A 14,346-nucleotide genomic window follows, 5' to 3' on the forward strand; every position below is an offset into this window, starting at 1 on the left:
TGTAAAATACAGAAGAATGAATAAAGCGCTCCAGAGGTCTCCTCTTCCACGTGGCTACTTGTATCCTTTGAAGGGGCAACTGCCGAAATCTGGTTACTTGGAGCAAGGTTTGATGTTGGGAGTGGCGTACAATTGGTGGTTCAGCCAGTGGTATGAAAGGTCTGATATGTGGTAAAACACTAATGTCTCTGAAAGCCAGCTTGTTAACCTTGATCGGCTCAGAAAGCCGGGAAACAAACAGGGCAAGTCTATTTCCAGGAGAGGTTTCTGAGTACAAATGTAACCTAACTGCTTCTGCCCAGTTAATGCAGCCAGTCCTCAGGTTGATGCTGTTTCTAATGACTCCAATAAGAATGTCAAGAAATGCATACTTAGTGCTCCTACCCTAAGGGTAAATGACAGTTGGTCCTTGTGGGAAAGTGAAGGAGAACATTTCTTTAGCATATTTGCACCATAAAATAAATTGCATATTGTGTTAGCCAATTCCATGTTCGTTAAGCCAAAGGGCAAAACACATCAGGAAAATGAATTACTTTTAATATCAAAAATATAATTGTGATCTCGAAATCATTTTTCTTCGTAGTTAAGCATACATTCTTGCCCATGATTCGCGGATAATACTGAGATGAAGAAACCCCGGGAAGGAAGCATTTGTCCTACCGGCTTCTAACTCTTCGGGTCCATCGTAGGATTTGTCAATGGCTGCTCGGAAGCTCTCATTGCAGCCGCGGCCACGAACCATGTGCGGCCGGGGTCTGTGGAAGGGAAGTTCGTTCTTCCTGACCTCGGCGACTGCGGTCTGTAGACTCTCCAAGGAACTGGACTTTTTCAAACCCAGGGTTGGACCGAAATCTTTGCTTGGAGATTCTGGAAAAGAAAATGCAAAAAGTCACCCTTTCCCAAATGAGGCAGTTTGTTGTATTGGAAAAGTGTGTTGTTCCAAAAACACTTGTTTGGGTATCTTACGAAAGGGAGTTGAGTGAATAGGGTTGAGTTTAAACCCCAGCTTTGTCAACTTTTTGTGACTTTGAACAAGTGGGTTGAGTTCTTGGAGACTTAGTTTCCTTTTCTGAAAAGCTGTGGTGAGATTTAAAATAATATATATTAAATAAATGTGCATGTGTGCATATATGCACATATACACAGGTATATATGAATTTGAAATTTCCACCACTCTCTGGAGACTAATATGTATGAGACTGTGTATATATGTGTGTACACACACACACACACACACACACACACAGGGCATCTAAGGTGATGAGGGCTCCTCACAGCACACATCCCAAATGCTCCCCACATGGTAGCTTTTATTATTTCCACCAGAATTTTTGTTATTATTGAGTAACATACTGTAAGGAAATCAAAAAGCATTGACGTGATTGTAATTTTTGTGATTAAACACTCTAGTGGCTATTAACGTATCATGAAGGCAATTCATTTAGTCAATAAATAAAGCAAAGCAAGGAAAACAACTTTTCTGTATCAATGCTTATTGTTCCAAATGGTCTTTCTACTTGGATCTCTAGAAAAGGGGTGATATTTAAATATAACTCCAAAAAGAAAAAAAAGTCTTGTGAATTTTAGTAGCTTGTGTTCCGATATACAATATTTTTCATTACCACGGCCTCTCACTGTACCTGTCCCCTTTCGCTCATGCCGTGACCTCCAGTCCCAGCCGCAGCCTGCCTTCTGGTTGTCTACAGCAGGATTAAGCTATCTAAATACCAGCAGCACAAAGATTATTTTAAAGACGGAAGGAATTCTATCAGGGCCCTTATCCACCAGGGCTAAAGTGCATGATCCTCTCGAGTTATGAATGTTATTACCACACAGAGGCTACATTTGCATTTCTGGGAATGAACTACTTTGCAGTATTTCAATAGATGCAGATTGAGAACACTTTAAGGATTATGCACATAAAAGTCCCTCACTCAATGCCTAAACACAGAGTAGGGCTCCATGAGCCACACCGTCTTCTCTTACTCTCATCACTATTTTTGTTTCTCCTTTTGCCACTACCACGAACGCTACCACCAGTTTAACACAGTGTTGCGTAAAACAAGGAATACTGAAGAACAGCAAAGGCCTAATGCACATACGCACACATACAGAGCTAAATAACAAAACACTCTTTTCCATATGTTCTCAATAGGTTAAAAGTAATCAGAATGATGACATTAATTCTAATAGCTAATTGCACTGCATGCTTAGTCCTGTTCTGAGTGCTTTACCTGTATTACCTCACTAGAGTCCTTATAGTAGTGTTACTTCCCCATTTTACAGATGAGGAAACTCACGTCCAGAGCACTGAAGTATCTGGTATAAAGTTATACACTCCATAGGGGTCAGAACTGGGAACTGTCCTCAGGCAGCCTAACTCCAGCATTTCTGCTCTGTACTGCCAGATAAACTTGGCCTCTGCCCTCTACTTGATTAGAGTGAAGCTATTTAAACTGGCCCACAGGCTCCCCATCTCTAGAATAAGAGCATTGGTCTAGATTAGCGTGGATAAAATTAGTCAAGCAGGTAAACGCAAAGATCAGATGCTGTTTTATAGTTTCACCATTAGCTTACAGGAGGCAATTTTGCACTTTGAACAATATACATGATGATAATAGACATTGCATTTTATAGGCAACAGTGTAAATCTTCAATCAACCCAACAGAGAGGAGATTAAATGGAAAAAAAAAAGTTCCAGAAATTTCAGGAACAAATTTCAGATGCTACTTGTGAGTCATAAATACTGAGAATATGTTACTATTAAACCCAGGAAGAGGCATATTTCTAATATTCTCAGGAAGGAAGGTAAGTTGAAGAAACAGAAATTAGATAAGATCATTTTTGACAAGAAAACAAAAGGCAACATAGAGGTTTGGGGTACTGAAGCAACAGCAAAAGCTTTGGAGTTTACAGAAGATATTTTACACCATCGAGCCCGGGGGATGTCTGCCGTGAAGTTTGGTGAAAACAAGAAGATGAAGAACACTATCTGAGAAAGCTTAGTTCCTCTGTCAACAATAGTAACCATCTTTTATTTATTAATTGCCATTCAGGAGATTATATTAGAGCCCAAACTGTAAGTATTCACGTCAACCTTTAGCAATAAATTCCAGGGAACATGAAAGTGAATAAATCATCTAAGATATAAGGCACGCTATCTAAAAGGAGCTCATCTAAAGCTCAGTAAGAAGTCATATTTGAAAAGAAACAAATACATTGTTACTCATTCTAAGCAAACTGAACATTAAGGATTCATGGGTTTTGCAGGATTAATAGAGCCAGCAATTAATTCACCCTACAAAAATAAATAGAAGCCACAAATTATAAGTACCAACTGTTGTTGGCCAGAATTACAACCTGGCTCTATTGGATGTAGTACATAGTAAAATTAAAAGCAAAAAGTGATGAGTCATAGGTTGTAAATGTGGACTCAGGGGTTTTGAGGCTTGGAAGAAATGTTTATATTTATTCCTGGGGAGTCAACAGGATGTAGCAGGTAATGACTGATGTGAGAGAGGAAAATCTGAAATCAGGAAAGTCTTTGCAAGGATTTCCAGGGGGCACTAAACTGATGTTCCAAGTGAAAGGAGACTCTGACGTGGGACTTGAGCAGGGTTTCACATCTTCTTGTATTACTGGTCACGGGAAAGATTATTATATCAGTTGATGGTTATCAGCACTAAATTCAAACAAAACACTTGGAATAAAGTACCCTACCATGCAAAGATTGTATGGAGTGCAATACATGGTTACATTCAATCCTTCTTCCCTTATCCTTACCCTCATCAATTCAAACTTAGGTTGACACTACCTAGGAAATTCTATTGCTTTTAGAATGGGAAGTCTCACTGCCTAATTTTAGCCTAACCATTGGCACAAATTATATTTTTTCTAGGCTCCCATTAAAAGTAGAGGTCTCTCTGAAAGGGTAACATAAAGTAATTAATCAAGTTCAAAACCTCAGTTACCCTATCCCATTGAAGTCATCCCAAACTATGATGATGACTCCTTATATTTTCTTCTGTAGGTTGATGTGATACTGGCTGTGGCTGATTTTAAACAATTATCTGAGAGGGTGATCTATGAATACCATATGTTATCAGTCTCAGGGTGGGGGGACTCTGTCCAAATTTGAGCATTTACTTGTTCCATTTTGAGCATCTACAGAACTAATCTTAATATGACTCTTCAATGAATGGTTTCCAGGCCAACCTCACTTACTTGCGAATGCCAGGGAATAAATCTTCCCTCCAACTTTATTAGCAAAGCTTTATTATTTTAACTTATGACTTCTATATCCAGTGACTGCATTCCCTGAGATCCAGATAAACGTATCTTTCTGTCAGAAACTCAAACTTGATATATGCAAACTTCTTTAAACAAATGATACTACAGTTATCTAGGGTGTTAATAGAGGAATCGTGCATGATAAGCATTATTCTCAAGGTGGTGTAATACAAGTATGCTGGAAGTTCCATGTGCCAATTTTTTTCCTGAAAATAAAAGTCTCATAAAGAGATATCTCACTGACATTGTTTTAAAAGATATTAAGAACTTCAGAAGATTCATCTGTTCCCCAATGAAGGAAGGATTGGCTCGACGGAGTCCAAAAGCCTTCCCCACAAAAAGTAGAGGGAAATTTCAGGATCTTGTCTTTTGGCCCCACCAATCCTTAGACATAGCAACTACTCCCTGTCATCCAGAAAACCACAGTGTTATAAAGAGGATGGACACACACAAGACTAAAGATTTAAAGGGGTTGCACCACCCTTTCTCCCACAGGCATGGAACAGGTGGCGTGAGAGCTACTGTCTAGGTCAACAGGTGTCACTACAGATCAGATCCTTAACACACTGAGAAACCACTGCCCCCCACTTTCTAGTAGAAAGTCCCATGTCGGGGCACCTGGGTGGCTCAGTCAGTTAAGCCTCCGACTTCAGCTCATGGTCATGATCTCATGGTTCATGGATTCGAGCCCCGCGTCCGGCTCTGTGCTGACAGCTGGCTCAGAGCCTGGAGCCTGTTTCAGATTCTGTATCTCCCTCTCTCTCTGACCCTCCCCTGCTCACGCTCTCTCTCTGTCTCTCTCTCTCTCTCAGAAATAAATAAAACATTAACAAATTAAAAAAAAAGGCAAGTCCCATGTCAACATATTACAGGACATAAAGTCCTTTCTGGAGAATTATTTGGATACAGGCCTCAGTTTCTCTGACTCTGTCTTGGATGCCTGCTCCCGCTCTATGGCTGCAAACTGCTGTTGGTTCTCTCCGGGTAGGAGATTAGGATAATAGAGAATAGAAATCAAGAGCATTGTTAACAGTGAGTGATTAAGAGGGGAAGTCACGAAACATCCTACCAACCCCTGATCTGCCATTTATTTCCTGAGCTATTAACCCCTCTGTGCCTCAGTTTCCTTATCTGTAAAAATAGGGTAGCACAAGCGTGGAGGAGTATCTGGCACATAGTACACACTCATAAAGCAGTAGTGATAATTACTGTCACTGTTTCTTCTGTGTCATGTCTCAACATGTGAATAAGTGAAGGCCTGGCACAATTCATTTGGTTCAGTCTACCATTACATTCTGCAACAAAGCCATAATAGCATTCCTGCTGCAAAAAGCTGAAAAGGGCTTCATAAAGAAATAATGTCATTCCTTTTTTATTCAAAAGTTGACCTGATCTTTCAAGCAGCTCCTTACATTTTTTTTCTTTTGAGATAAGGTATATGCACCCATCTGTTCATCGCAGACAGAGGCTTTCATTGGGAAGACTGTGAGTGGAGTGTCGGTTGCCCTTTCCTTAAGGCTATAATCATTTAATTAGTCTGAGATTTCATTGGCAATATTTGAACTTCCCATTCTAGCATTAAAATCTTGCAATAAAAGAATGCCTTAATCCAGAAGACCAGTAATTGGATCTTCTATTATTGATGAAATTGCTTCCAATACATTCTTATTAGAACCTAAGAAACTATTTGGGGGAAGGTATTCACTTTCAGATACATGGCAAGTTTTTCTCCCAGCTAGAGCTTTATAATTAATAAATACTTATGATAAATTAAGAATAAATAATGTATTAATTTGCGCATTTCAATAACATCAATGGCCCTCAAGGCACTTAGTGAAAATTAATTAAGTGATTGCTCCTCCCTCTAAAATAAAGGGATTGTGCCCAGTAGTAAATTGGGGATCAAAATGACTGCAGTGCTTATTCAGAGGTCACAGCATGAAACCTAAGAAGGCCTGGAATTCGGCAAGATAGCTTGCTTTCATTATCAATTTGGCATTGCTGTATTATGAGCAATGAACTTGGGCAAATACAACGGAAATGCTTTACTTGCTTCATGGGGAGTTGTGATGTGAAATTAATAGCCTTAAAACTCTTTGAATGAAAAATTATTATAAATTCCAAGTAGGAAGTCACAACACTACTTGATTCTCCAATATATCCCGCTTTGTCTTTTTATTTTAGATTACACTTAACTGAAAATTTTGTATATTTGATTTTTTTCCATTGTTTCCCTAGAGGCAAAATGTCTTATGTGCTTTAATAGATATCATTGCAAATCCATTAGCCTAGAAAAAACGTTCCCCATAATATCCAAATGTAGAATTTCCCAAATTATGTTATCTGTGCTAACTGTGTCCATAATGGGCCTAATTACCTTCTTGCCTATCTCAGTATTCCAAATATTGATCATCATTCCAAGCTTATCACTGTGCCCTGCTTCCTATTCATTACCATAGGGCATAATGTAATCTGGCTTATACATTATCTCCTGTCATTTGGGTCTCAGTTCTTTTACTGGCAATTTCCAAGTTCTCAGGAGCAGAGATTTTTCTTTTAAGTCTCGTAAATCCCAGGGTCTTTTATCGTTTCTTGAAATTCTTGTCAAATGTTCAATAATGAACTTCTCATTAAGATTCATACATTTGCATAATCTCTCCTACTGTGTCTCCAAACATTGTCTATTTTAAAGTGAAAATATCTAGAGAAAATATGGGAAGATTAGGTGAACAAATACAACACACACTTGGATGATGAGTGTGGGCATGGCCCTCCCAAAGTCTTCAAATTTTTGCCAAGTGTTGCTATACATGTTAATTTTCACTAAAAGTTCCTTCCTTTAGAAACTGATGGTCAAAATCTTACCCCCTATTTTGGTTCCTTTCCTGGACTCCAATTATGTGTGACAAATGTAAAGAGCAGTGAATTTATTGCACCAAAAACATTCTTGTGACAGTTTTCCACTTACTATCTATTTTGTGGATGAGAAAATAGACTCTGTGGTTCAATTTCATGGAGAGATTTAAAAAAATAATGTTTTATTTTAATTTTGAGAGAGGCAAAGGGTGAGCAGTGGGAGGAGCAGGGAGAGAGAGAGCCACAGAATCTGAAGCAGGCTCCAGGCTCTGAGCTGGCTGTCAGCACAGAGCCTGATGCGGGGCTCAAACCCACAAACCATGAGATCATGACCTGAGCTGAAGTTGGGCACTTAACTGACTGAACCCTCAACCCCCCTAGTCTCCCCATGAATAGCTTATCTAAAAAAAAAAAACATACATAGCCATATTTCTGGGCAGATTCTGTTGAGGTGACTAATGAACTCAGACAAACCCATTCTCAATAGTGTGGTTTGTTGTAATCTTTTGCTTTCCCTTTCATCTTGCTTATTAGGAAAACTCTTACTTGATTAAAACAACTTAAAATTGACATCCAAGACAGTAATGAATCTGAAAAGTACATAAATATCACTGGTCTCCAGAAGAGAATATGGCTATAAAGGAAACAAAACAAAACTACTTTTATTATTTAACAAAAAAAGAGACTTATTTGAGAGTCCAATAAACTGTCCACAACGGCAAGCTTTTCCACCTGTGAAATAGGATCAATACGATCGATAAATGCCACCTATCATTTTCTTAGTCCTGTTGACTTTGTATCCTCAGCACAGGGAAGTACTACGTAAATATTTGCTGTAGGGATAAGTGAAGGTGAAAGTGAAGGGTGGTTACAGCACACGGTCACCCCTTTTCTCTAGTGCTGTGAGCAGGGACAGCATGTTACCTGGAGAAACATACCTCACAGTTGCTTACCTTCCTCTAAGCGCTCACATAGCTTCCTGTTCTTTGTTCATACGGCCCTTAGGTTCTCTGGTGTCACTTTCAAGGTTACACAATATCTGCCCTACTCCTAATTATTCATTCATCTTCTGTTTTGCCTTTCTTTTTATACTAGTCATTCCCTTTGCTTAACTTCTCTCTTTGTAATATTAACCTTTTCTGCCATTTCCACCTACTTAAGTGCACTTTAAATAGTCTTGCTTTCACCACTACCAAGAACACCCTTATTTGTCTTCCCGCTCCTCCTTGAATACCGTGGTAACTGGCTTTCTGCTCTGAACACAAACTGCTTCTTTAATTCTATTCTCCCCCACCCACCCTGATTTCCTTTTATCATTTACTCTTTGTATGGCTTGCTTCAGTAGCACATTTTTCTTCTGCCTGTGACTGTTGAGTGGTTTATGTCTTATGTGGTTGTCCACTATAGTACTCTCAAAATAAAGTATAATATAGAGAATTCTAATAAGTCTCTTTAAAACCATTAGCATAACTAAAAGGTGGAACTGATAGATTTCTTGGATGAAGACATACAAAGATGGTTTTACATGATATTATGTAAATTGAATACCTGTAACTTTTAGGGTCAAACATTATTTTCATTCTTTTCCTTCACTATTTTCTCCCTTTTTTACAGTTGACTGTACTTAAAAAAATACTTCAAATTCTCAGTTACTAAGTTATTTATAGAATTGATTGAAAGTGTGTTTTTCAGTTTGGTGTCAATCTGAATAACAATCTCTCTATGGATATAGTTTAAGTAAGGTTTCAATCTAATGTTAAAATGTTGAGCCAAAATTAAATCAGCTACCCATGAATGTTTACTGAGTGTTTTTTAAGGCTCAGAACTGAGCTTGGTCCTAAGGGTAACAGAAGATAAATGTAATAGTAACTAACACTTCCTTGTTGCTTTATAATTTACAAAGTTCTTTCCTGTACAACGTGAAATTGCATCATACACAATTGATCTTACCCAAATTCACTTGTACATTCATGTCCAGAGGGAGCTAGAAAGAGGAAGAAGGGTGAGAGGGCAGGATAAAATCACCTATGTAATGGGAGCAATTTCACTCACCATCCGTCTCAGTGAGAGTAGGCTCTGGAATGAGTATACCTCAGAGAGAGCAGAAGTTTGGGGAAATGAACTGTTTCCTGTGAGTCCCTGCTTTTATTTATTTTTTACCCTGGGTAAACATTATATTATTTTTTATTGAGATATAATTGACACAGAACACTGTGGAAGTTTCAGGGGTGAAAATGATTTGATACATATATACATTATAAAATGATTACGACAATAAGGTTATTACACTACATAATTACCTTTTTTTTGTGTGTGGTGAGAACATTTAAGATCTATTCTCTTAACAATTTTGAAGCACATAATACAGAAGTCTTAACTACAGTCTCTATGCACAGCATTGAGTCTGTTCCCAGAACTTATTCTTCTTATGATTGGAAGTTTGGACCTTTTGAGCAACATTTCTCACTTCCCCCCTCTCTAGGCTCCTGGCAATCACCATTCTGTTCTCTGATTCTATGAATTTAGCTTTCTATGATTCTACATATAGTGAGATCATACAGTATTTGCCTTTCTCTCATTGACTTATTTCAACTTAGCCCTCAAAGTCCATCCATGTTATAGAAAATGACAAGATTTCCATCTTTTTCTTTATAGTGGGATACTATTCCAGTCTATGTACATACTGCACTTTCTTTATCCAATCATTCATTGATGGCCACTTAGGGTGCGTCCATGCATTGGCCATGGTGAATGCTGTGATGAACAAAGGAGTGCAGTTATCTCTTCAAAATAGTGATTTCATTCCTTCAGACAGAAAAAAATAAGTGGATTTCCTGGATCACATAGTAGCTCTATTTTTAACTTTTTGAGGAACCTCCATACTGTTTTCCTTAGTGGTTGAAACAGTTTATATTTCCATCAGCAGTACATAAGGGTTCTCTTTTTCCCACATCCTCACCAACACTTGTTATCTCTTGTCCTTTTATGATGGGCACTGTAACAGGTAAGAGGTGATGCTTTCTGTTTGCTGCTCATGCCATGAGCATCCTATCATAGGGAGTGTCATTCTCCCATTTGAAGACTTCTATCTTTTATGGGTCCCCATGCTTAAACACAAGCCAACCATTTCATCTAATGTGTGACTTAAGAAGTGGCTATCTATTGCAGAAATTTTGAATTCTCTACTTTATAGTGAATTTAGGGGATTTCCAATAATATTTTGTCATTTCCCTATCTCTGATGACTAAAGAAGCATTCCTGAGATGTGGTACCCAAGTACTATATCTCATGTAAATCCCAGAACAACCACTCAACTCAACTCCCTTCCAATTCATTTTAAAATCACCTGAGTTTGCAGACAAGGAAGTGGTGACTTCAGATGCTCTCTGAGGCTTTCTTTGCTTTGATGACCCATGAGTTACATTCCTCCCACTTTCCTGAACCCTCAGAAATAAAAGATAAGGTACCTACTTTCCTCTAGGATATTATAATCCATGTTCTGAGCAAAGATGGATGCACGTGAAGTGATAACACCTGATAATGAATAGTAGTTCCTTCACATCCATCTGAGGATAATACAGATCCCTAAACTTTAGAAAGTAAAAATGATGGACTCCTGGCTTCCTTGAGAGTGATATTTCCAATGAGGGCTATCTCTTTACTCCACTACTTAATTGCTTCTTCAGCGTCTACTACTAACTTAATCTTTAAAGCAATAGCTCTAACGAGCACGAGTTCTGGCATCGGACCACTTAGGTTCATGTCCCAGTCCCATTCTACATTAACTGTGTTAACATGTGATGCTCTCACTTGTCTGTGACTCAGTTTCTTCATTTGTAAATTTTGATAATTTATCACAATTACGAATTTGTAAAATTTGTAAAACTGAGATACTGGAGCCCCTTCCTCACTGGGTGGTTATGGGATTGTCTGATACAGAGCTCGAATGTGATGCCTGGCACATGTAAGCATTCAGTAAACATTAGTTAGTACCATATGCCTTCTTTTACGAGCAATGTTTACACTCATTAGGAGGATTTCTTTACAACCAAAAGAATGCCAAAGGAGTTTCTGTCTCCATCGCCATATATCATAGGCCTCGGGCATCATTAACTTTGAATTTTCACTCTTTTTATTCAAAACGAATTCTTTTTTGTATTGCTTAAGAGTTTCATCATTTTTCAAATCATCTTCTATACCCTTCACTTCTTTCAATAGCCCAAAAGGTTTGTTTCTTACAGAGGCATTTTCCATAAAGGAACCAAATGCTAGGGGCACCTGGCTGACTCAGTTGGTAGAGCAGGTGACTCTTGATCTCTGGGTTGTGAGTTCCAGCCCCATGTTGGGTGTAGATATTACTTAAAAAATAAAAATAAAACAAATCTTACCAAAAAGAAACCAAATGCTAAAATTACTTGACGGGAATACCCATGTCAGGGGCAAGTAAAGAGCTAGGTAGTTTATTTTACCAGCTGAGTGACTCGTCTGCCTCAGACCAACCTATTACACCATCAACAAAATGACAAACCAGGAAGTGTCCTAGACTTTTGGAGTCACGAGGCAGTAGACAACTCTGAGAACTGCAGAGCTGAGAACGCTGATGTATAGCATAGTTCGGGGTTGGAGCCGTGTGGATGTGTGAAGAGTCCAGAGTGACCCTGATCCTGTCACTGTAAAAGCCTTCATGAATGAAGTGGGACTTGTCCTTGAAGATGGATCGAACGTGGGCAGGAAAAGTAGGAGGTGAGCAGGCACTCCACGAAGGAGAAAAAGCATAAGGACAAACCTGACATGTCTCCTCGGTGGTGGGGACAGGGGGTGAATGGAGTGACTGGTAGGAGAAAGTGACTATAGTGGGGATTGGTGGGGAATAAACGTGGGTACAGAGGGTGAAGGGAGATACGAAGAGCCTCCGAACCTGGCTGAAAACGTGAGACCTGTAGCAGGGGGCAATACGAATCCTTTAAAAGCTCTTCCGACAACAGTATGGCTTGGTCATATTGGTATTTTGAGAAAAGGGAACATAGAAGAAATCTACAGGATAAACAAGGGGAAGAAAGATGGCTGTATTATATGGCAATGGAACTCACTGCAAATATAATATCTTGTTCTTTACTTTCTTACTTTTTACAATTTCAACTTCAGGGTTTTGTAAAGCAATTTCTTCTAACAGATTTTTAGGGTGGTTCATCATCTTTCCTCATAGTAAAGAGAGCTACGTGCCCCAGAACTTTCTCTAACCAGCTTGGAAAGGCTGAGGAAATCTGGTCTAGGCCACGTGGGAGGCAAGATGTGCACCTGGATGTGCCTCTGAACTGGTAGGATGGGGCACCGCCTGCCACCCTTAAGCATCCTCCTGGCATGGCTATGCTGTGACTGCCACGGCCAGACCTGATGCTATCTCCTCCTAAGCACACTTTATTATATTTTGCAATATATAATGATTAATGGGCAGTAAAACTAATAACATGGGGGCACACAAAATAAATGAGGTGGCAAATATGAAAAGGAAGTCCCACTTAATGTTGTTGTGAAATCTGACAACACGCCGGAGTCGCCCTATAACTCAGCCTGAGGAGCCCTCGCCAGCAGGAAACAAGGTTACAAGAAGGTGGTATTTCCATTAATATCTCCCCCTCAGGGAAGTCTATGATCAATCTTTCTTGTACTGAAATTCCTGTCAGATTATAGTGAATTTTCAGAATACATGGGGACATTGCTGTAGTCCATCTTGGGGAAGCTCGTGGAGAAGCAGGCAGAACATCACAACTTGCCAGCTACTATCCTGATTTGTTCCTTTTGTCTACCCCTGGTACTGACATCCATTTTTTTTTTTTTTTTCCTATCCAGTATTCACCACTCCAGATGGAATGAGTAGCCTGGGTGTCTTGTTTTTGTTTTTGTTTTTTGCTTGATTGTTTGTTTGTTTTTTGGTTACTATGGTTCCCCAACTTCCACCCAGAAGTGTGCCTATGAGCCAGGCACAAGTGGCCAGTATATTTCATCCCCCTGGTTGGTTTGGGGGCAGCCATCTTGCTTTTCCATAAAAAGGAAGTCCAGTGAGAGGAACCAGAGTGTGAGAGAGAACACCGTTGACCCTGAGACCCAAGGCCCAGCCTTGTCTTTATGCAAATGCTCCTTTAAACTCTTCACTTGCAGGAGTCAACAAATTAACTCCTTTGCAAAAGCTAGTTTGAAATTGATATTTTCAATTGTCACCTCAAGATTCTTGAGTTAATATCCTATTCTCTAATGTCCATCCACATATCAACCCACCGGTTATTTCTACCTGGGTTATACAGATACTTGCGCAACAGGGAAAGTTGTTCTTGGTGAAGAGATCATAAGTACAGAGCCGATCACAGCAGCAAGAACTTTCTCTGATATTCATCTATAGGTGGGCATGTTCTAGTCTGTTATTGGTTGGGTTTCATGAGAGGGAAATTTCCCAACAGAGAGGAGTTATATTAAACTCATCTTCTCATCTTGGCCCTTGACCCCTCTGTGAAAAGGAGACCATTCTCCAGATGATTGCTAATAACTAGAAACCTACAACTAATTGTTACACACTTTAAAAGAATAGAATGGCTTTCAAAAATAATAAAATGATTTCTCACTGTGGTTAATCAAGAGTTCAAAGAGCTTATCTATATGTGCACTAATTAAACATATTGTTTTGGGTTTTAAAGTTATGAGTAAACCTGATATCACTTTTAAGGGTCTGTTCTTCCCACCACATTCCCATGGCCGCCCAACAGACACTTGACCTGTGGGAAGGAATGGGGCTGCCTCACAGGGAGCTGTCTGCTTCTGCAGGAGGCTGTGTACTGAAATGAGTATCTTCCTGTCAAGCATCTCTTTCATAGAACTTCTGAACAAAGTGTGAATTTCAAACTTATCTGTAAAAACCAAGGAAACAATGGGCAAAAAGCAGCCAAGGGTGGTTAATGATACAGATTTTGATGTAACAAGCATCTCTGATGAGGACTTGACCTTGGAGGACCCGGGGTCTAGGAAACCATATAACGTTTCTAGGCTTCAGTTTCTTCATCAGTAAAATTGGAATAATGAAAAATATAATATTTATGATGATAAAACAGCAGCAGCTACCTGTACTAGGTACGTTCCAAGTGTGTTTGTGTGGAAGAGCACTTATTTAATTATATGCGGTACATACTATTGTTATCCCCATTTTATAG

The 14,346-nt window shown here is 39.2% G+C and overlaps 1 protein-coding gene across 4 annotated transcripts in view; it reads right to left on the reverse strand.

The window, feature by feature from the left end:
• The window catches only part of PARD3B (par-3 family cell polarity regulator beta), a 997,354-nt gene that overhangs the window by 290,385 nt on the left and 692,623 nt on the right, over nt 1-14,346 (reverse strand). For 3 of the 4 annotated variants that reach the window (XM_077770171.1, XM_077770173.1, XM_077770170.1), the window contains one exon: nt 661-867. The exons of the other annotated variant lie outside the window; for it this stretch is intronic. In XM_077770171.1, coding sequence (XP_077626297.1) covers nt 661-867 — 207 coding nt within the window. The remainder of the gene's footprint in view (nt 1-660; nt 868-14,346) is intronic. 4 annotated transcript variants of the gene reach the window in all.

This window comes from Crocuta crocuta, unplaced genomic scaffold, assembly GCF_008692635.1.
Source record: "Crocuta crocuta isolate KB4526 unplaced genomic scaffold, BGI_CrCroc_1.0 scaffold478, whole genome shotgun sequence".
Lineage (NCBI taxonomy): Eukaryota > Metazoa > Chordata > Mammalia > Carnivora > Hyaenidae > Crocuta > Crocuta crocuta.